Source organism: Melospiza georgiana, chromosome 1 (assembly GCF_028018845.1).
Source record: "Melospiza georgiana isolate bMelGeo1 chromosome 1, bMelGeo1.pri, whole genome shotgun sequence".
Classification (NCBI taxonomy): Eukaryota; Metazoa; Chordata; class Aves; order Passeriformes; family Passerellidae; genus Melospiza; species Melospiza georgiana.
In genome coordinates, this window is record NC_080430.1 from 102,411,948 (window position 1) to 102,433,158 (window position 21,211).

General features: G+C 37.4%; 1 protein-coding gene across 2 annotated transcripts in view; it reads right to left on the bottom strand.

Moving 5' to 3' along the window:
- GNAL (G protein subunit alpha L) overlaps nt 1–21,211 on the bottom strand; it is a 177,672-nt gene that overhangs the window by 37,280 nt on the left and 119,181 nt on the right. For both annotated transcript variants that reach the window (XM_058033688.1, XM_058033697.1), the window contains exon 5: nt 15,768–15,865. In XM_058033688.1, the coding sequence (XP_057889671.1) occupies nt 15,768–15,865 (98 nt within the window). The remainder of the gene's footprint in view (nt 1–15,767; nt 15,866–21,211) is intronic.

Consider the following 21,211-nt stretch of genomic DNA (forward strand, 5'->3'; position numbering starts at 1 on the left):
TGGAGGAGATTACTGAGTATGTTTCTCCAAAGCCTTTCTGGAAAAGTCTCTCAGGAAGAGCTCTGTATCAATGCAGCCATGTTGATTAAGGGTGTGACTCTTCTCACGCTCCTCTTCTGATAAAACCTCAGAGAAGGCCAAGCCTTTCTGTAAGTCCACCCAGGTCTATTACTTTGCATGCCTAAAATGGCCAGGTGGCAGATGAAACTGTAATATAGTTTAATCAGCAGGAAACTAAATAGCATATATAATCTTAGCAGTCAATCCTGCAGAAGGACACTGCCTACCTGCCCTGTATTTACTAAAAAAAGAGATGCCTTCCTGTATCTATTCTAAATGCAATAACCACAGATTACACGGAGTTACCCATTGTCGAGACACATTGTTGCATCTAACAATTCAGAACCCTGAATGATCACTTTCTCCCTGAGCTGTTGGATCACTGGAAATCCAAACAGCTCCTGCATGAACTCTTCTAACTGATACGATGGATACACTGGTCCACTGCCTTCACTGATGCTTCTGAAATGCTTCTGAACTAACTACCAGGCAACCTTCTGAAGATAATGTTTTTTGGCGAGTTAAACTCATGTGGATGCTTTCTTATAATCTAGCTTGGCTCCTCACTAGCATCCTCCATGGAAAATACTCTTTCTATTAAGAGAAGCATCTGACATTTGGATGGGTGTATTATGATTGTTTTACAGAGTCTAAAGCAAATAACCCTCAAAGCCATTACTGGAAAATATCTACATAAATATCTACATTGTTCCCAACAGTTCTACAAGCATTAATGTTGGTCATAGACTTCCCACATTTAAAAACTCTTTGGTGTCTGCATTTCACAATGAACAACTCAGGCTTTGTCTACGTCTGGCACACAGTAAAAACACACTGACTACTGAACACAGTTTTACTGTTATTATAGATAGGGAAAATAGTTCTTAATGACGTTTGAATTGGTCACATTTTACACACTGGTCCTTATGCACATGAAAGACAAAACTGTGAGCTAATTCCTTTCCAACATGGTGTATTTTGTCACAGTGGACAGAGAATTAAGCTGGTTAGAGAATTGAATTGGTTTGGGAAAAATGTTCCTCAATCACTTTCTAAATTTTCCTCTGCTGTTTAGAGGAATTTGCAACAATCTCTGCATCACAGATTACATAAAATGGTTAGGCTGCTTTACTTCTGTCCTTAATTCTAAGGTAAATATTTTCCTAAAAACTTGAAAACATCTGCAATATTAAACAAAATTTCAAAATATTTAATTTATAAAGTGGAACGAAAAGATATTGGCTGCATTTATTTTACTTTTACAAAATCTGACTATTAGGATTCACATCCCAGCTTTTACAAACTTTTAGTTTGCTCTCATGTAAAGCCGTAGTGAAATGGAGCAGAGTTCATTTGATGTGCTGTACAGTGAGAATTGAGAAGGACCAGATCTGTGTCTGTACCACACCAAACACCAGGAAGTACTGAAGCTCTCCTGATGTTTTCTAGACAGAATAATGATGTCCTCAGCAAAGAGTGGCACCAGCAATTACTTCACTGCAATCAAAAAGACAAACTGCTATCTGTGACTGCACTGTATTGAAAAAGCCTATGACTCCTCCACAGTAACCTTTAATATCAAACAGAGTAACAGCTTTTACAAGGTCTTAAGAAAGGCACTACCCTTTTTATTTTCACAGATAGCTGAACTGAAAGACATGTATAAAATATCCAAGGTCAAACCAGGTAATGCACTCTTGATTAAAGCTACATTTCAAAGCTCTTCTTCCTGATCTAGTTTGCCCTTTTGCTTCTCCTGTGTAAATAAGGAAGACAAAAGTCATAAGAAACTGAAGTAATGCATAACAGATACCACAAATCAGCGTGATACATGATTACAGCCTGCTGTGAGCAGCTCACAAATTGAGGAGAATTCAAACAATAGCACATGTTCTGTGATTTGGACATTGAGAATTCCCTTGACTCCTTTTCCTGTGAGCAAGCCATTGAGAAACACTGACATTTGGGCAATAAAAGACATACCAAGAGAACACACTGCCCAATACAACTGCCATTGTGGTTTTCCTAGCTGTAAACTGATTCCTCCCCCTTCATCTCCACTGCTGATTTGTCACAGCTCCTTCAACCAGTGCTGACAACAGGCCATTCACATCACTGTGCACTGTATCACACACAGAGTTTCAGACTCATCCTTAGAAAGGCATCTAACTGTATCTCAAACTACCAAAAAGAAAAATAGAAATCAACATGCCATAATTTGCAAAGGACAGTGAGCAGGGGATAAAGAAAAATCCAAATAAACAAAAGAGGATGAATGCTTTCAATTTAGTCTCATTCTTTAAATGGAACAGAATATTACAAATGGAAGAGCCAAAAGACCTATATACTTTCACTAACTGGGCTTAGGAATAAGTCTGCTGTAAAACCAACAAATGAGATCAGTGAAAAAACAGTTTCCATAACATTTTATCTTACCATAATCAAAGAACTTAACATGGGCAGAACAAAAATCAACCTTGAGCTTTGTGAACAGAACACAATGCAACATGGGCACAATAATTCCAAGAAACCAAAGCCAATTTACTCCTAATTCCATCTTGCATAAGAACAGAAAGTCATGCAGTGACCTGAAAGGACTGTTTTTTTCTTAAATGGTGAAACACTGCTGTTTGTGATACTCTAGGAATACACACAATACTGGACCACCATTCTTTGTTTCTGAGTCTGCAGAGTATCTCTGGCATGATCTGACTACAGTGTGTCAGTGCAGTACAGGGCAGGGCAGTATAGCTGCAGATTCGGCTCTATATCCCATCTCAGCATGTTCTTCTGAAAGGCATTCCCCCAAATAACCCATGGAATATTTATAAGCTGGAGACTAAAGTGTGCCTCTGGGAGAGAATGGTACAGGGCAAGTGATATAGGGGACTGGAAGACAAGGAGCTAAGAGGCAGAGCCCCATTTGGTGCACGGGGAAGAAAGGGAAGGAAAGCACCTTGTTTCCAGAGTTCCCTTACTTTCTCAAGTTGGTAGAAGATCTGGAAGTCATCACCCTGGGCAGAAATACTCCGTATTACCTGCACCCGTGTAACACATGCACTATTGCTCACACAACTGTATACACAGAAAGAACCTTGCTGCAGAAAACTGCATCTGGCAAGTCACTTCTAGCTCAGAGCACCAAGCAAGGCATGCAGATGAGTGAGTCACAGATCTGAACTGATACCAGCATTACATTTAACTCTAAGGAGATAAATGTTGAAAAAGGTCTTGAGTTTAAACATGTGAGCAGCTCCTGGGAAGAAATGCAAAACCCAAACTGGGGCCCTGTTATGGAATAAAAAGACAATGAAACAGCTGCAAAGAAAGGGAAGCCCCTCATGTGCACAGCCATGCTGTGCTGTCTCCTGGCACAGCCCATGTCACTCAACACCCTCCACTGTTGGTGGGAAGCATTTTTATTTCTTTTCCTGTTTTAAGTATGTTGAAACTCAATGTAATTCCATGTATTTCCTTTCCTTCGCACTCCTTAGTGGTCTCCAGTTCACAACAAAGAGAAGACTAATTTCAACACCCTCTTCTATTTACATTTTGAGAAACTCTTAGGATTTGATTATTTATCTTTTAGCAAGGGAGAAATAAGTGAAGAGTCCTCACATTCCCCAGAAATGAACACAAGTGCTTCATCCAACTGGGCAGTTCAGGCTTCAAAAATTTCTGTTGAGGCCATATAACTGGAGAAGGAATGCTCCTTCATTGAAAAGGTAGCTTCTTACAGACAAAGAGGACTTCAAAAAAATAAATATTTTAAAGATTATGTTTCTAGGAAGTTTGTATCCTGAAGCCAAGGGTCTACTTGTTACTTTATTTCTGTCATCATCTGAGAAATAAGCATGTTACCTGCCTACTTTTAAACTACTTAAAAGCAGAAATGCACATAAAGCCTAATCTTTGATTTGTTAATAGTTTTATTATTTATACACAACAGTTGGGAATTTCCAGCATACTCCAATAGGAACTTCTGATGGATTCTTTTCACTTGAGAATCATGAAGGAAGACGGAATTTACTAATAAGATGAAAACATCTGTTCTGAAAGCAGTGCCCATTTCCCCCCCCCCCCCCCCCTTTTATTACGAAAAGGTCACAGAAGGATTTGGAATAGCAGAAAGATAAGCCAACCTTACACACCCAGGTAGATATGCAAGACATCTCATAGTGACTGACAAAAATGACACATTATCTTCTATCTCAATTGCCCAGAGGCCCAAATCATAGAAAACGATAGATTTCTCAGGAATAAAACAATGGACAAACAAAATCGGGTAAAGCAAAGAAATGGATCTGAAGTTATTAGTAAGTGGAGAGAAAAAAGGGAAATATGTCAGCCACCAAATTTAAATCAAGACCACAAGTCAGTCATAGGTCTGTGCACTGAAACAGAAGAAAAAAGGCAATGCAAGTAAAAATCCAAACATGCTGGATTCTACTCAGAAGACTTTCAGCCAGTGTTGAAATAACTGTTACATATGTGTAAGGTGAAAAATCTCCACAAAATAAGCAACTTTTATGCTGAAATCTCTCCAAAAGAGTGTGATAGTGAGATATGCTTCTGACTCCATTTTAAGAGAGAAAATTGATAAAACATCAGTGATGCTGAACCTTTCAGGGGCTGGAGAAAGCCAGTAAGTTCCCATGAAGAAGCCATGATCTTTTCCACAGGTTTTCACTGATTTCTATGGAGGTACAGGGAAATACTGAGTATTGTGCTTAAAGAGCAGTGTTCTTCATTTTAGTAGGGAACTTTTTTCCAGGCAAAGAGGACAGCACCACACTGCTTAAAAGACAAGCACCTGTCTCACTGCTCTGAGGTCCACATTGCAATTTAGAAAACTAGAATCAATCCTATTAGAGGCAGAATGAAACTGAGACTTTTTGCTTGGAAAGCCTTTCCTATTTCTCCTCTGGAAAAAAGTGTACTTGTGCTCCTAGCCTACTATTGCAGATAATACCCATCTTCTGGAACAATGAGGCTGAGATGAAGAAACCTGTCTTGCTTGTGAATAAAGACATTTGTCTTAAGCTCATCCCACAGGCTGAAAGGTTTAGAATTAAATGCTTTGGACCTGTCCTTCAATTATTTCCTTTCTAAAGAAATTAATGGAAAACATAACCATTTACTTTTTGTTATTTTTTTCCTCTTTTAAGGATTTTTTCCTATATTTCAGTTTTTGTGGTCTTCTGTGTATTTCTGATAACCTCACAGTATCCATGCCATATCCACATCTCATGTTTACTGTAACTGCCTTTTAGCCAGGCTACCCTGATTGCTCAGAATCCAACTGAGCATTTACTCAAGTTTCTGAACATTCACCTGCACTGTGCTCTTCATATGGAGTGGAAATAAAAGATCTCACTAGCAATGTCTCTTTGGTTGTTTCCAGGATCTTTTGTGATGGTTTGTTCTTTTTCCCTCCTCATATCCATTCTGCTCACTTCCATCAGGACACAGGCTAAGCCCCCTCAACATTGTGCAATCTCATATATTTAACATTTGCCTCATTAAAGAGACATAACAGACTGAATTCCTGCCAAAAATACTTGGTGCTTTATTCCTTTTGCTTTATTTGTGAACCCATATTTATTATTCTCGCCCACATACAATATTCTCTTTTCATCTTCTTTTCATCCTCTAAAAAGGTATAACTTGTTTACAACTTAGTAAAAGCATGCCTAAAATAATTTTTAATAATAATTTAATCATTCTTTTAACATAGTGTATATTATGATGATCTCCCTGACACAGGTATAGAATGGTATATTTATAAATAAATTAACAAATTTCTATGAATAAGCTTTAATAGAGGTCTCACTCTTGTCATTTTTACATAACATAATTTGCTGGTTACTATCAGGTCAAAACCCCTAAATTTTGCCTGTGTTAGCTGTGCTCTCTGCACCACAAGCTCCTCTGGAGAACCTCCCACCTTGACCTCAGCCCCTTACTGACAGGAGCTGCCAACAAACCTCAGAGGAAAGGGGTGACTAACCAGTGCAGAACACGAGTTCTGCTGTGATGCAAAACAAAACCAAACAAAACCACTAAACCCCCCAAAACAAAGACTTCCATGCTGTTAAAAGAAAATGAAACTTGGGGAAACTAGTGACTACATTTGACCCCCTTTTTTTGAAGAATTGTAACAATGTTGATGTAATGAAATATAGTTTACTACTATCAGTTCTGTAGAATGTAGAAAAATGCTTCCTGGCACACACTTCTTTAGAGAAAAGCTTTTCAAACCCATGATGTTTGTGGTGAAAAGCAAGTTTATGGCAAACTTGCTGGGAAAAAAGGTTTCTAAGATCCTGACAATGTAAGGAAATAGGACAACCAACTAAATGAATATACAAGTCATACTGGACCAACAAGTTCCTTTACACTTCAAGCTTACTTCTACATTCCCTGAGCAGAATAAACTCTGGTGGCAACACTGCTCTAGAGCATTCTACTACTCTTTAATAAACTGTTTTAAAATAATTGCTACAGTAGTGTTGGCAATTACATGTTTGACATGGTTAGGCCAATAAATAAGTTGAGGCCAAGAAATTACACCCATACTGACAATTAAACTTCTCCACAATGTAGTTGGGAAGGAAACTTCATAAAGAATAACTGTCGAAATTCTGCACCACTAGGATTTCAGGATGCTAATGATCAGAATGCAGATCTTCCCAAACTCATCCTTCTAAACCAAATGAAAGGTAGTGAACCCCTCTTAAAGAAAGACAAAAAGCAGCATGGGGGCAAAAGCAGGGAATAAAGAGATAATAAAGAGTAGCAGAGATTTTGGTCAGGAAATGTAGTTAAGGGTTATTTTGATATTCAGTCCAATTAATTTACACAAACAAATATCTGAAAAACAAAACAAAACCTCCCAGCCTCCCTGCCATGTTCATGAAAGAAAACCAAAACTGAAAGGTTGTTCTCAGAAAATCCATACAGCTGATTTCAAGATTCACCTTTCCATGCATTAGCATTTATATGTGAAAACTGCTTAAACTCATCCCTCTTTTTTGATTACAATTAATGGAATTATCAGGGAAGTAGTAAGAGGAGGAACAACTAATTTTTGAACCTATTCTAGAATTAATGATCTTTCAGAGATTTTATTATTTGTTATGTCCATTAAACAGGATGTCTACTGATACATCTTACACGTATTTTCTTTTCCACTGCTTAATTTAGGCACAAATTAAACTTTAGGTTGAATCTCACAATGTAACAAACAATTCTAATTGAATCAGAAAGAATACTTTTACAAAAGACACAACTGAAACAATTTCTCTAAAGTAAAATAAACCTTTAAAAAATTCTGGCAGCACCACTGTTGTCTTGTACTAAAATGAACAAAATTAGCTTTAACTTAATTATAAGAAGTAGAGAGATACTCTTGAACTGCTTAGTTTCCCAGTCTGATTTGTCTTAAAACTGGGATTACAACCAAACTGATAAATACCATGACTCTATTTTGGTTTAGTCTGAGGTGTAAAATTTATTTTTCAAGCATAGATGCTTAGTCTTTAGACTTTTTCAACACAGTATCAACTGTATTTAATTTTCTCATTTCTTAACTTCTGCATTCCACCATCTTTCTTTTTCCAAATCTGTCAGTGCAGCGTTAATTTAGAAAAACACAGCCACCCAAACCCTGGCTTCTTGTAGATCCTAACATAAACAAGGCTGTGTACGTCTATTAGTGCAGAGCAGGCTGTGTATGCAGTCTGGCCAGCGAGTGGTTTCTTAAGGAAGAAATATGACTCTTGGCCTTTCTTTATCCTGTCATGTGAAACTGACTACTTGAAAAAAAGAAAAACTGACCACCAGTAAGTGAAAAAATGCATGTGGCATTTAAGAAAACTTAAAATATAAATAATTTGACAGTATCCCATATAATCTGCCATTAAATTTTCAATGTTCTTCTTTTTTAAGCATTTAACTCACAGTTATTATACAATTGTTATATTAAATTTATTATGTAAACCCACATTTCACAGTAAGTAAGGTTTAAATAAGAGAATTTAGAACACACTTTTTCTATAGAGCATAGTAAAAAAAAATTCCCATAGATAGAACTTAAAATGCATTTGTGTTACATAATGATTAATAAGGTGATGTATTCTTTAACCAACTAATCTCTGCCACTGAGAACATGCACACATTCAGTAATGAATTGTAAATGAACAGATTGAATTAAATTCTTAGAAATGGAATAAATATAAATGACTCTCAATGTTCCCTGCAATATAATGAAGCTGGCTTTGGTCATAGTTTACTCTTTCTCCCACGCATACACTGGAAGAGTTCTAAAGCAAGAACAGCACATAAATAACACCACAATTGGCAGAATGACCCACAACTTCCTTCTGAAATCCACTCATAAATCCTGCATGCAGATTCTAGATAACCATCATCAGCAGTTTTACTTCATTTGGAGACATTTTGAGATGCTGACCCTGAACAATGATTCATAATCAGGATTTCTGGAGTTAAGCTGCATCAGCGTGTTGACTGTACTCTTTCTTTAACTTGCCAGTAGGAATACACACATTTTTTAGATTCTCTTTATTGGCAGTTATCTGTACTCTAGATAAGATATAAACCTTCAAGGCAATTTCAAAGTATGCTGATTAACTCTGCTATTTTCCTTTCTTATGTTTTAATAACTACTTCTATGATTTTAATATGCAAAATTCAAACAAAACGTCCCTCAGTGCAGTCAAGTCTTACAGAGGAGCCTTCCCTTCTTGCTGCTCAGTATCCCAGAGTCTGGTCATTTTTGCCAGTCACACTGGCCCACTGTGCCAGCTCACTGATTCAGCCCTGTACCAGCACCTATTCACATCTGTCCTCACTGCTGGGATGCAAAATAAACACAGTCTTTTCTCTTTTAATAATAAATGCAACAGAAAACTCTTTGTTATAAAGGATATTGATGCTTTAAGAGTGGATATGCTGAGGGTAACACTGTGTGTCTTGGTGCTTCAGCAGTCTTTTGATCAGGCTTGAAAATCTGCTGAAATCTAAGTCAAATTTGTTGTATTGCAAAAGCCTGTAGTTTAACTCTGTAGAAAGGATATTAGAAAAATATATCTCCAAATTAAATACAGGACACTAATAGAGAAAACTAAATGCAGACAAGCTCAGCTGATGGACCTGCTTGCAATTCTCCAATTTGCTGAATGGATTACATTTCCAAACGAGGCTGAGTTGCCATGTTACACTAACATGTCCTGCACCTATTATTGCCCTGTGTGTGCAGTCAGGAAAAAAAATTAGGAAAAACATTCATCAGTTGTTCAGGAAAAAGTGAAAATTTGATGACTAGGGGAGGAAAGAACACTTTCCTCGACAGAATAAAGCCAGCTTTGCTGTATTTTTTTGAAGAAAACATTGTCTAATAAAACATCAAAAAGAGTCAAAGTGTACTTTCATGCATCTGTCATGACTCTGCCTGGTCTTTAGATTTTATTACTCCTTTAAATTGAGGTTAGGGAATATTTTATGTTTTTCTGCCTTTGACTTTCAACCTTTTTGCTTGTTCTAAAACCGCAGGAAACAGAACCAGTCATACACAGTGAAGCATGTGGGAAAATGTATGGTTTAAATTTATGTTTGAGCAGCCCATCGAGGGCAGCTTAAACAGTTCTCCAGTGGCAATTAGTTAATAAGAAAAAGTATTTGTCACATTAATTTTAAAAGGCAAAGAAGGTGCTGTGTTTATAAACTACCTTCTATCTTATTTTTATATTTGAAAAGTGCTATTGTCTTCTCTAGGTATGGAAGGCATTTGTGAACCAAAGTGGTTTAAACAGGGGGGGTACATGCCTATTTCTGAATGGTGTTTTCATACTGCTTCATCCTCCAAACTGAAAATGCAAATGCACTTTGGAGGTTTCTCCAACTACTTCTTATTCCATATCTTTGTACTTCTAAATACTAGGATTATAACATCATGGTTACATTTTGATCACCAAAATTAAGATAAAATTGGTTAATCTAATGATTTTTGTTTTGTAAGTGAAGGCAAAAAGGGGAACAACAACAACAACAAAAAAATCACAGCAACACATGAAATGGTTATTTCACAGAATTCCCAGTGCATATTTTAAGAAACCACAATTCTGCCTCTTGAGAGTGTGGTCTATTAGTTAGTAAACAGTGAAAAATGCAAGCATTACACACTGGAGAATGACTTCTGTCCTATCTGGCAGCCACCTCTGTTTAGAAGACTCATCAGTGAGACTAAAGTGATTACTCTATAAATATAACCTCTCTCTTTTTTAAAAATTACTATTGAACAACAATTTAGTGGCTGATTAAGTCTTATAGTTTAGATCAGGTAAGTGGAGAAAACTTGTTCATGAATTAACCAAACAAAATTTGTTTCTAACTTAAGCAATGAATTTTTAAGGTTTGAAAGTGATACTGCATGAGAAACTTTAAAAGGAAAAGAAGAAACTTTATCATCACAATGAGTTGTTTATATATGAACCAGAACAGATGGAAGAAAATAATATTATGGTTTTCTTGTATCACCAGAAAAAGTTAGTTATTGAAATCTCATTACATGAAACATTTCATACTAATACTTTTCTTGTGCTTCTATAAGTAAGAATTATTAGTCCTATATTTACTAAGCACTTACCAAATGTAAAAAGAATCACTGCTTCAAAAAATGTTCTCTAGATAACAACAGCAACAATAATAACAGTGCTTAGCTTAATTTATCATAAATCTATCCACATTTACTTCACTGCCCCTTATAAAGAAAGAGTATACCAATACACCTGGCTGCAACGCCACACTAGACAAAAAAGCAGAGAATGCCAAGGCAGCTTTTCTGACCTCAGCCTATAGGAGGGAACTCACTGATGACTGTGCATGCCAGCAATTAAACCTCATGTCTAGAAGAGTGCAAGGCAAGTCAAAAATATGCTTGGTTTTAAGAAGTGCCGCTGTTGAGAAAAGAATTTTCTTTTTTCTCACATTGAGAGTTGAATCTGTGGACAACAACAGAACAGAGCAACAGAACTCAACAACCCAAGAGTTGTTTGGTTTTTTTTTTTTTTTTAATTTTATTTTATTACTCTACCTAATATAGGATAGACATGTCAGAAATTGGCTGAAACTCCCCCCAGGACAGAATGACTGCAAAGAAAAAGGAAATCTGTGTCTTTTCCATCTGTATCAGCTCAAATATAAAATCAATCTCCTTTGGCCAAGCTCACATCCCTTGTCTTTGCTTTCCTGAGAACTTGTATAATGAAGTTTTATTAGCCCCAATGTTCACATAGAGACCAATTTAGGCCTTCACACTTAAGTAGATCAGAAGCGGTCAGGGAAAGAAGACTGATAAAATAGGGCAAAGTACTGGTTGAGGGTAGGGTTCCCTTGAAGTCTTGGTCTAGTTCCTATTCCAAGGATCTCAGTGAGCTGAGTGAAACCCTTTTGAGCCAGGGCCACTCATGAACACACATGCTGCTATTTGCATGTGAACACAGTGAAACAAAATTCTATTCTAAAACTTTCTAATAAGCCTAAAAGGAGTTTTTTTTTTATTTCTAACAACAACAGCTTGAACTTGAGCTGTGTGTGACCTAAAAAGAGAACTGAATGTTTTGCTTTTGTCTTTTTTGTCCCCTTCCCCAGTGCCTAGCTCTGCTGGTCTACTCTGGTGCTCTAGTACTACCACCTTTCCCTGGCAATGTCTGAGCACTACAAGTATCCCCACACCTTTTTTCTGATCACTGAAAGTAATTTTAGCAAGCCACCTGACAGCTGAGTAGCCCAAACTAAGCTCAATGCTTACTTTATGGGAACAACAGATGGACATCACCAGACTGGGGGTGCCTGATATTCCCCCCAAGGATGACTGATGTCCTGAATTGAAATTTTATACCTCTTTGTTGCCACAGAAATTAATTGACTTAAATTTACGAAGTTTTTAAAGAGATAACTCACTAGCTTTTTTCTTTTCATTTTTTAATTGGAGGCCATCATACCTGAACCTTTATTTGTTTTGTTCTGTTCTGCATTTATAGAATTTTTCTTTGTGGTTCCCATCCATGGATACAATAAAATTTGTGTATTTGGTAACCAGTATAAAGAAACCGAAATATTAAAAATGGAACTGTATTCATCATACGGGAAATTACCTTTTAGAAAACTGCCCTAGAATCACAGAAAAATTTTAATTTCTGCCTATTGTTTATATACTAGACAGTTCAGTGCCAAAGCTTCTCTAGATCACAGTCTGAAAGTCCCTCATAGACCTAGAATTTGCTGAATTTAAACTATGTGAAAACAGACAAAAAGCACAGTTTGAATAGAGTTCAAATAAGTTAAAGTTAGATGGGAGATTTATCATCATAAACAGAATAAATCTGCTGAAATGTGTCCAAGTCAAATGGGGACACAACTAAATAAAATCAACTTTTCAAAGTAAGTATCAGTTCTTGAGATTAAACTTGAAATTTACCTTGTAAGAAATATTAAATCAGATGACAAGGAAAACAATAACCTGTCAGTTTTATGATATTAATCTCGAAGAAATATATGAAGGTCATTAAGGAAAGAAGATGGTTGATGGCCATGCAATAATACTCCCTCCAAGAATTACATAAATGTCTTTGTAGTTGGTGATAAAGAACAATCCTGATCTTTGCTGACCTCTGGCTTTGCCATAGATTTGTATTTGCTACAAATATCATGTGATGCATCAACATGATGTGTGCACTAAATGTATTCCTTAACAATGGAAGAAGTGAGATACATAAAGACTCATGTAAGAATATTAAAATGATTAAATGAGTGAGAATGAGGGAAAAGCAGACCCCCATTCTCATTGCCATGAAGGAACAGTATCCTGATAATTTGAAAGGGCATTGAGGATCAAGGAAAATTAACTTTCAGGCATAACATAAATAAAACATTTGCCTCTGTGTCCTTCTACTACCTCTGATTCCAGCAAAATACTTCTCCCACAGCAATAAAGAAAATTAGGTTAAGTTTTAAAAATACAGAAGCCCTGTACTGTAGCCAAATTAAACTATTCCAAAATACACTGTATTTGCAACTCATTTAACAGTCAGCAAGTTTGGTCACTGACATTATAATTTGCTAATAATGCTTTTCAGTATTCTTAAGCCAGCCACCCAACTTGTAGTCCAATGATATTTATAACTCATGCTGGGATTTTTTAGGTTTGGCTTTGTGTTTTTTTAAGCTGAGAAGTGGTGACCTACTGATAATGTTCTTCCTTCACTACTAAACAGAAGATTAGGATTTAGCTGATGGCATGGGATGTTTTCCCCTAAAGCCAGAGTAATGGAAACACTGCAGATGTTTCAAAGTCCCACAGTAACCATGTGTATCAGCATTACACTCCCTCCCTTTTCCCCTTCACTAGCGAAAAATGACCATGCACAGGTTCTGAGAGAAATGCCACACGCTCCTGCTGAGCCAGAACACAGCACCCTCACCCTCTGTATTTCCTAAGTGCATGAAAGAACTGGTGTGGAGCTATCAGAACTGCATTTCCAACCTCTGCTCACAGGCTCTCAGTTATGAGGAGGACGTGACCCCACCACCCTGACAAATGTCCATCCATTGCTAGCACAGAAATGTTCTTCTGAGTGTAGGAGCAGATAAAAGCTGGGTGAATTTTCAGCATCCTTCTGTCACGATTATACTTCAGTATTTGAAATCATCAATACCTGTGAGAAAAAGGCTGTTTGATCAGGTCACTGACACAGCTGTACCTGAATTTCAAGTTTCTGCTCTAAGACTGAAGGTGTGTAAACAAGGATAAGTCACTCCACTGTTATACTTTCAGGTAGATCATGACATGAAAAGCACAGATACACTCAAGGAATATTTAAATATCAAATGATACTTCATAACTGGTCTTGAAGGTGAAGAATTATGCAAATGCAGTCACTACTATAAGAAATAATCTTAGATAAAGGAAAAGCAAGCCAGTTAGAAGTTATGGAGTGAAGAAACATAGAAAAAAAACGCTATTAAACTTGCTTTAACCTTTTACAGAAAAAGGTAGGATACAGTTCTCTGTTCCAAGACAGTGGACCTAACTCTAGATCCAATTTTTTTTCCTCATTTGTGTTTTGGTTTTGGACACAACATGAGACCCAACATTCTCCCTGTCAGAACCTGTAGACAGGCATCATTTTTTTAAAGGGAAAACACACCACCATTAACACTATAATTTGGTGTATTCCTGATTTTGTGTGGCCCTTTCAGCACCATTTTTCATGTAGGATTGTGAGACCTTTATTGATCTTTGAAGTAGGGTTCATATTCATGTATTTTAAATATGCACTGTTTTCTTGGTCTGATGTTTTAGTGTGTGAATAGATATGATAAACAGACAGTCTGCACTTTTCTGCAAGCACAACTCAGATCTGTACTATGGTGAGTGAGGGCAGAGAGGAAACCCACTGATTACAACCTAGGACAGCTGTCTAAGTCTCTCTGTGTACAACCACTCTTTTAATTTCCAGCTACTCTGGATTGTGAGCAAATGCCCAAGGTTTGGTAAATGCACTGAGGTCAAATGAGTTCCTTCATACACCTATCTAACTTTTCCTCACTTCCATGTGCTGATGAATCATTTTTTCCCAAAAATGGTCTGGAAAGAGGGAAAACAAACTTTCAACACCAAAATTCCCCACTGTGGCAAAAGCATGACAAGTCCTTTAGTGACATGGACCTATTCCCCTGCTTCAGGCTCAGCAGCAAGAGCAGAGAGGAGGGAAAAGCAAAACACTGAGTGCAAGAACAGACTTGTGGCATTGCTGCTGACCATCCTGCCAATGAGATAAATCACAGCCCACTGGAGTGTGTTCTCTGAAAACCCTAAATCCCATAGAACTGCATGAGTATGTGTTCTGGCAATAGCAGTTCACATGAAATGTGTATTTTCCATGGAAATCTAACTCAGACCTGTGTTACTATCAAGAACAGCTGAGTTTGTAGCACTTGTAATGTCAACATATGATTTTTTGATTAATAGGTTTTCATTACTGTACTATGTATTTATGATTTGCACCTTCACAACCTGCTACACTTCTCAGAATATTTCTGACCAGACTGAATCTGTTTACACATTTTGACTGTGTTACATACATCTGTACCACTTCACTTTAAAGGACAGAATACCAAATGTACCACTGTCTTTAATTAAATACTGCTTATAATTTTTTCCACCTAGAAAATGTATTAGTAATGCAGGTATGCATTTGGTTATGTAAATGGCTTAGAAATTTTTACAGAATGTGAAAAGACAGAGCAATTTCAGCACTGTCTAGTTCTCAGAATTTTAAACAAAGGATTCTCCTTAGATTGACTCAACATTTTTCCAACTTAATAGTTTCAACTGAAATGATTTTATGTAAATCAATTTTGAGTGGAATAAAGATACTTAAAGTTATTTGATTTCTTTTATACTTTTCTTTATTAGATGTGAAATATTTAAGACATAATATTTAGTTGTATAATAACGGCAAACTAGGATGATAAATTAATTTTGCTATACATGCTCCACCTATACAGAGAATGGAAATGTTAGTTCCTACATTGCAAAACTCCTGAATCTCACTGATATATTTTCTAACTTGTTATAGACGATCACATTCTTGGCTATAAATTTCATAAAAAGAAATACTTACTACTGTGCACAGTCAATCAGCTGATATTCGTTTGACCTCTCGAAGCACGCCTTTACACCTTCATCATCCCAGAGCTTTTTTGCATGTTCAAAGAACTCCTGAAAATTGGAAATGCAATAAATCAGAACATTTCTCAATTTTTTCAATCCGCAATCTGCACTGTTCCTTCCCCCAACCTTCATGCTTTATGTTTGCAAAATGATAGATTACACACTTACAGAAGAAAAGCTATAAGCATTTATTAGGAAAATTGCAATAAAATATACAAAATGGCTGCTGAGAGTTTCCAGCACATGATATATAATGAAGGCTGCCTTCAAAATTCATGCCAGTCCATATATAAAATTTACTGTAAGTACAAAAGTTACCTAGACGAATGTTCACTTCATTTTTAACTGAATTTATGCTTCTGTCATGGAAAAGGCATAAAAGTGATGCAAAAAGCTGCTCAGCTTATAAACATTAGCCTTCCAGAGAAAGAACCAGCCTGTAACTTTAAAAAGATTGTGCAACTTTTCCTGAAAAACACAACTTTCCACTACTTGGTGTTTTCTCATGCAATATAATAACTTGATTGCAAGACTTTCAGAGTCTTTGCTCAACACAGCATCCTCCAAAGAGCTGCCTGGCAGAATGTGCTTTTCCTAGCAGTTATCCCAGGCTACCCAATCCAGAAATGTCTGCCAGGAAGCTTAATTCAGAATTATTTGAAAGAGGAACCAAAGCTGTCCTTGGTGCCAGTGAAGCCACAGCCACACATGGGCAGAGAGGTAGGTCCAACCCTGCCTGCTGGCTCCTTCTTTTCCCCAGCCCCAGCTCTAGAGACTCAAGGGTCCAGCTTGTTTTAAAGCTGGGAGTCCATTTTATGTTTTATCATTACTGGTAAATTACACTGTAACGGAGTTTTTCCAGCCACATCGTTCTAAATTCAAATGAAGGATGTTTAGATGAATTAGTATTTCCTTTATTATATGTCTCTTTCCTCCCTTGAACAAAATTGTTAAAGCAATACGTCAGCTCAAACACAGAAGTTGTTTTCTTAACACCTCAACCCTGCTAATAAATCAGCGGAGTCCTTTGGTTAGTCACAAATTTGTGAAACCTAACAAATTGCTTTTCCACAGTTCAATTTGGCTCTGTGTAAAACGGGTGTAATACCACTATTCACTTCATGATCCTGTCAAAATTTTACATAAACATCTAAATTCTGAAACTTTTCTGAAATTGCTTGCCAGTCACTCCCCACATCTTTTCAGGATGTAAAACCTTTTGCCTTTTTTTCCCCCCAGCTATACTATGCACGATGCAGAGAGAGAGAAAATACCATTCTTTAAGAAGTTTTGAAAATGTTAGAGAAAAGAAGATATTAAAGCAGAAACCTATGAGAAACCTTTGCAGGAAGTCTTGGATGAAGAGAAGAAGCAAACATATATATAGAGAGATGCTTATACTGCCCTTGGAATTTATTTCTTCACTTGGGAAGGACATGTTTATTTAGTCTTTGTTATTTTAATTACTTATATAATTGTTGTTTTAAACACTGCAGATCCACCTTTTGAAGTGATGCTACAGCTATTATAAACTCTCTGTTCCTACAGCAGGAAAACAGCAAAACCAAGCTGAAATAAGGACAAGATATCAAACTAAAGTAGAAAGAGAAAGCGGACACAAATAACAGAGAGAATGACTACAAGAAAAAAGGAAGAACTGGAAAAGCCAAAATGATAAATACCATGGAACATTCCTCAAATATGAAGCTTATGCTTGATTGATACCTGGCGCATCAGCTGAATGCCTCTCACTTGCTGGCACCTTTGGCCAAAGAAAAGCACTGCCTTCTCAGTGGGTGGAGTGAACTGTGGCTCAGTGTCAGGGCCTGAGGCAGAAGGGGCCAGCTCTCCCCATCCCCTCAGATGGGAGCAGAGTCCAACTCAGCCCTTCCTCCCGCAGGCACTCGCTGCTACAGGTGGCTGCCTTCCCCTCCTCCCCATCTGGGGGTGGGAATTCCCACCCACCCTGAAAGCCATCTCTAAGGAGAATAAACAGGTAAAAACCATTCCCATTCAGCCCCACAAAGCCTACAGGAAGGGGAAGGGATGAGGAGGAGGTGAGTGTAAAGGTATCCTTTTCTGAAGGGTGGCATGGATTGAGAGATCAGCTGAAAATATAATTAATGAAGTAAATAAACAAACAAATAAATAAATAAAGTTGCACAGCTATAGTAGTTCCTCACTACTGCCTTTACATCCTCTGTATGAGCTTTATTTACTCTTAAAAATCTCTTCTGAAAAAGAGGCAATCTTTTCAGCTCAGCTTCTTGAGACCCTACAAATACATTGTAAATACAGGGTTTCCATATCATATGCTTCAAATATTTCCACCTGACCATTATGTCTCAAAGCAGTCTATTTAAAATGACTTCCAGACTTCTAGTCCTAAGCAAATCATATAAAACAGAGCAAATATACTTCCCTCATTAAAATGTACCAATCTACTGCAGAGGAGTACACTTGATTGCAAATTGCCTCCCACACAGCTAGCTACTCGATCCTTCCTTCCCAGGTGACTAAAGCCTTCCAGAAAAATCCTGTTTCATTTCAAGGTGCCAAGTACCATGATCCAACTTTCACACTTGTTTTTAACCCCTCTCTTGTCTGCTGTAAGTTCCTCAGTACTTTTTCTGCTCACCTGCATAAGGCCCCCCATTGCAAGCACAGAGGAGGATTCTGCATATGGCAAACAGATCTGGATGCCAGCCCTCTCTCCATCACAGGACAACATCCACACAGCAGTTACCATGTCAGCTTCAACCCCTGCAATCAAGCCCCTTTTGCCTGACCAGCCTTCCAACAATCATTCCCCTCAATCCTTACAACTCATTGCTATGAATCCCAATGCTTGTTACTCCTTCCTCCTTCCTCAAACCATGGCCACGTTGTGGCCACCTCAATGGCAAGCAGGCCCTGGTGTGGCTTTTGGGCTCTGCTTGCCCTGCACCACCCCCCGGGGGCTGCACTGTCCTTGGGGTGGCAGCCACAGTTGGCAATTCCTGTCATGAAGAAGAGCCAGGACAATTCAAAGAACAGAGAATTCAGCTTTGCTCCAGCTGGTAAGGGGAGAGAGACTAAAACATTATAAAATGTTACCTTAGGTCAGGAAAAGACAAATCAAGTTTTTAAGAGTAGGCTGTGACTGTAGTAGCTTACATTCTGAGTTGGTCAAACTAAGACTTAAAGGTGTGACTCCTGGAAAGTGGCTTTTCAGTTCTTAGAAGTCACAAGCCAGGTCCTTTGAGAAACCTTGACTGGGACAGAATGAAACAGGGAGATGGAAAATCACTCTGGTAATCTGACGCACTGTGTTTGCAAGCACATGCTGCTCACTTCTATCAGATCAAAGCCACCGAAATCTACCAAAAATATTTAGCATACTGAAGAGAACCAGGAAATAATGTAGTGTGGTTGAAAGCAGAAAACCACCTACGTCATGATCAAACAGAATAGTTGCTTCAACCAAACTCTTTCTTAGCGATGGAGGCATACAAAGAGTGGCATCTATTAATATACATATAAAATAAAGCAATCGATATATTTTTAATTTAGTATTTAAACTGGAGTATTAAAGAAGTAAATGATAATGCTTTAGATCTCATGAGTTACAGGTGCCATGAATTGCAGGTACTTTTTACATTGCACACATTAACTTACACCATTTATCTAAGAATTTATAGCAATCACTAGACCATACAAAACCTTGATGTGATATTTGGATGTCATCAAAACGAAGATGTGACACACAACACCTCAAATATTTATTAATATGGAACTATTTGGAAATTTTCCACTCTTCCTGAGACAATCCAAAACCTCAGACCTGCATTCCTGAACCTCCTTCTCACTAGCAGATACATTTTGCTATAAATAATCATACATCATCCAAAACTCATGAAGAGCTAAAAGCAGGTTAAAAACACCCTGAGCTGATATTACTGATCTAAACAATAGGCTATTTTTACTGTGTTTTAAAAGGTCTTGTAAAAATATTTTTACTCACCTAATTCAGGGAAAAATTTCCTGATTCAATGTATTCCCATACATAGCATTCCAAGAAAACAATACAGGTAACAAATGCAATGTAATACAGCCAAGCCTCAGGGTACTGTTTTTCAGCTTTGTCTTACTAGAAGTTACAGCCTGGTCTAGAAATTCCATTTCCCTTATTTTGGAAATAAACTTATTTATTGGTAGGTTACCTTAGAAACCTCCTCCCCCTTATAACTCCTACAAAAAATAATTCAAGTAGCTAAGAAATGGACTTAGTTCACTTTTCAGATACCTAAATGTGGAATAAATACTGTTAATGATTAAACAATTACGTACCTTCATGAACATATCTTTATGTATTTTGGAAAAAAGAAGTTTTCATCAAACAAACAGTTTTGTGGATTTACAAACCACAAAAGTTCATGTTAGGTCAGGAATACGATTTTTATTCTACTAAGATTCTTTCTGCCTTTCTTCCGGATGGAGCATACATTTAGTAGCTATCCTGATGTCACCTTCAGTCTCCAGAAAGTGGAATGTAGAAGGCTCCATCCAGAGCCATATTTTCTACTTCTGTTAAAATACTGTAAACATGGAAACAACTGCTTAGATCAATTTGAAATCAATCTCCCTGAAGCCAAAATTTATGCTCTTATTCTCCTAAGCTTCAGGACTGTCAGGAGTGTAAGACAATTTCTCATCTAAAACACAGATTAAATCTGTCTGATTACCTGACAACCACTTAAAGAAGTGGCAAACGTTACACATTTTCATAGTTCTGCCATTGTGGGTGTGAAATGAAGTCATCACATCTATTCTGAATTTCAGTTACTACTTTTTCTCCTAAGTACTTAACCAAACAAAAAAGTAAATCACAAAATGCCTTAAAAATCCCCACCTAACACCTCCCCAACTCCCAACAACAACTGCTGTGCAGGATGATCCAGAGAATTAATTCACACAGGAAGGCAGGTATGTGCCTCCCTATTGAGCAAGGTACTTGTACCTCCCAATGCATAGCGCAGGGCTTATGTGTATATATATATATATATATATATATATATATATATATATATATATATATATATACACACACACATATAGGCAGTCCCAGTCTCCCATCTATGGAACCATGGAAACATTTTGTGGAATAAAAGAGTGACAACTGATGGGGAAAATTGTAATATCATAAGGATGACATCCAGTGGAGTCAAATGAAGGGTGTAGAGGCAAACTACCAGCAGGGCTTTCTAAATGTGGCATGTTTGACTCTGCAATTCAAACAATATCCTTTGAAGCATCCTTTTCTGTACCAAATCTGAGGACAAAACAGAACTGGATCCATCAGCCTGCAGCCCAAGTCCCAGAGCATGACAGCAAACAGCAGGATGCTGTGCTGGT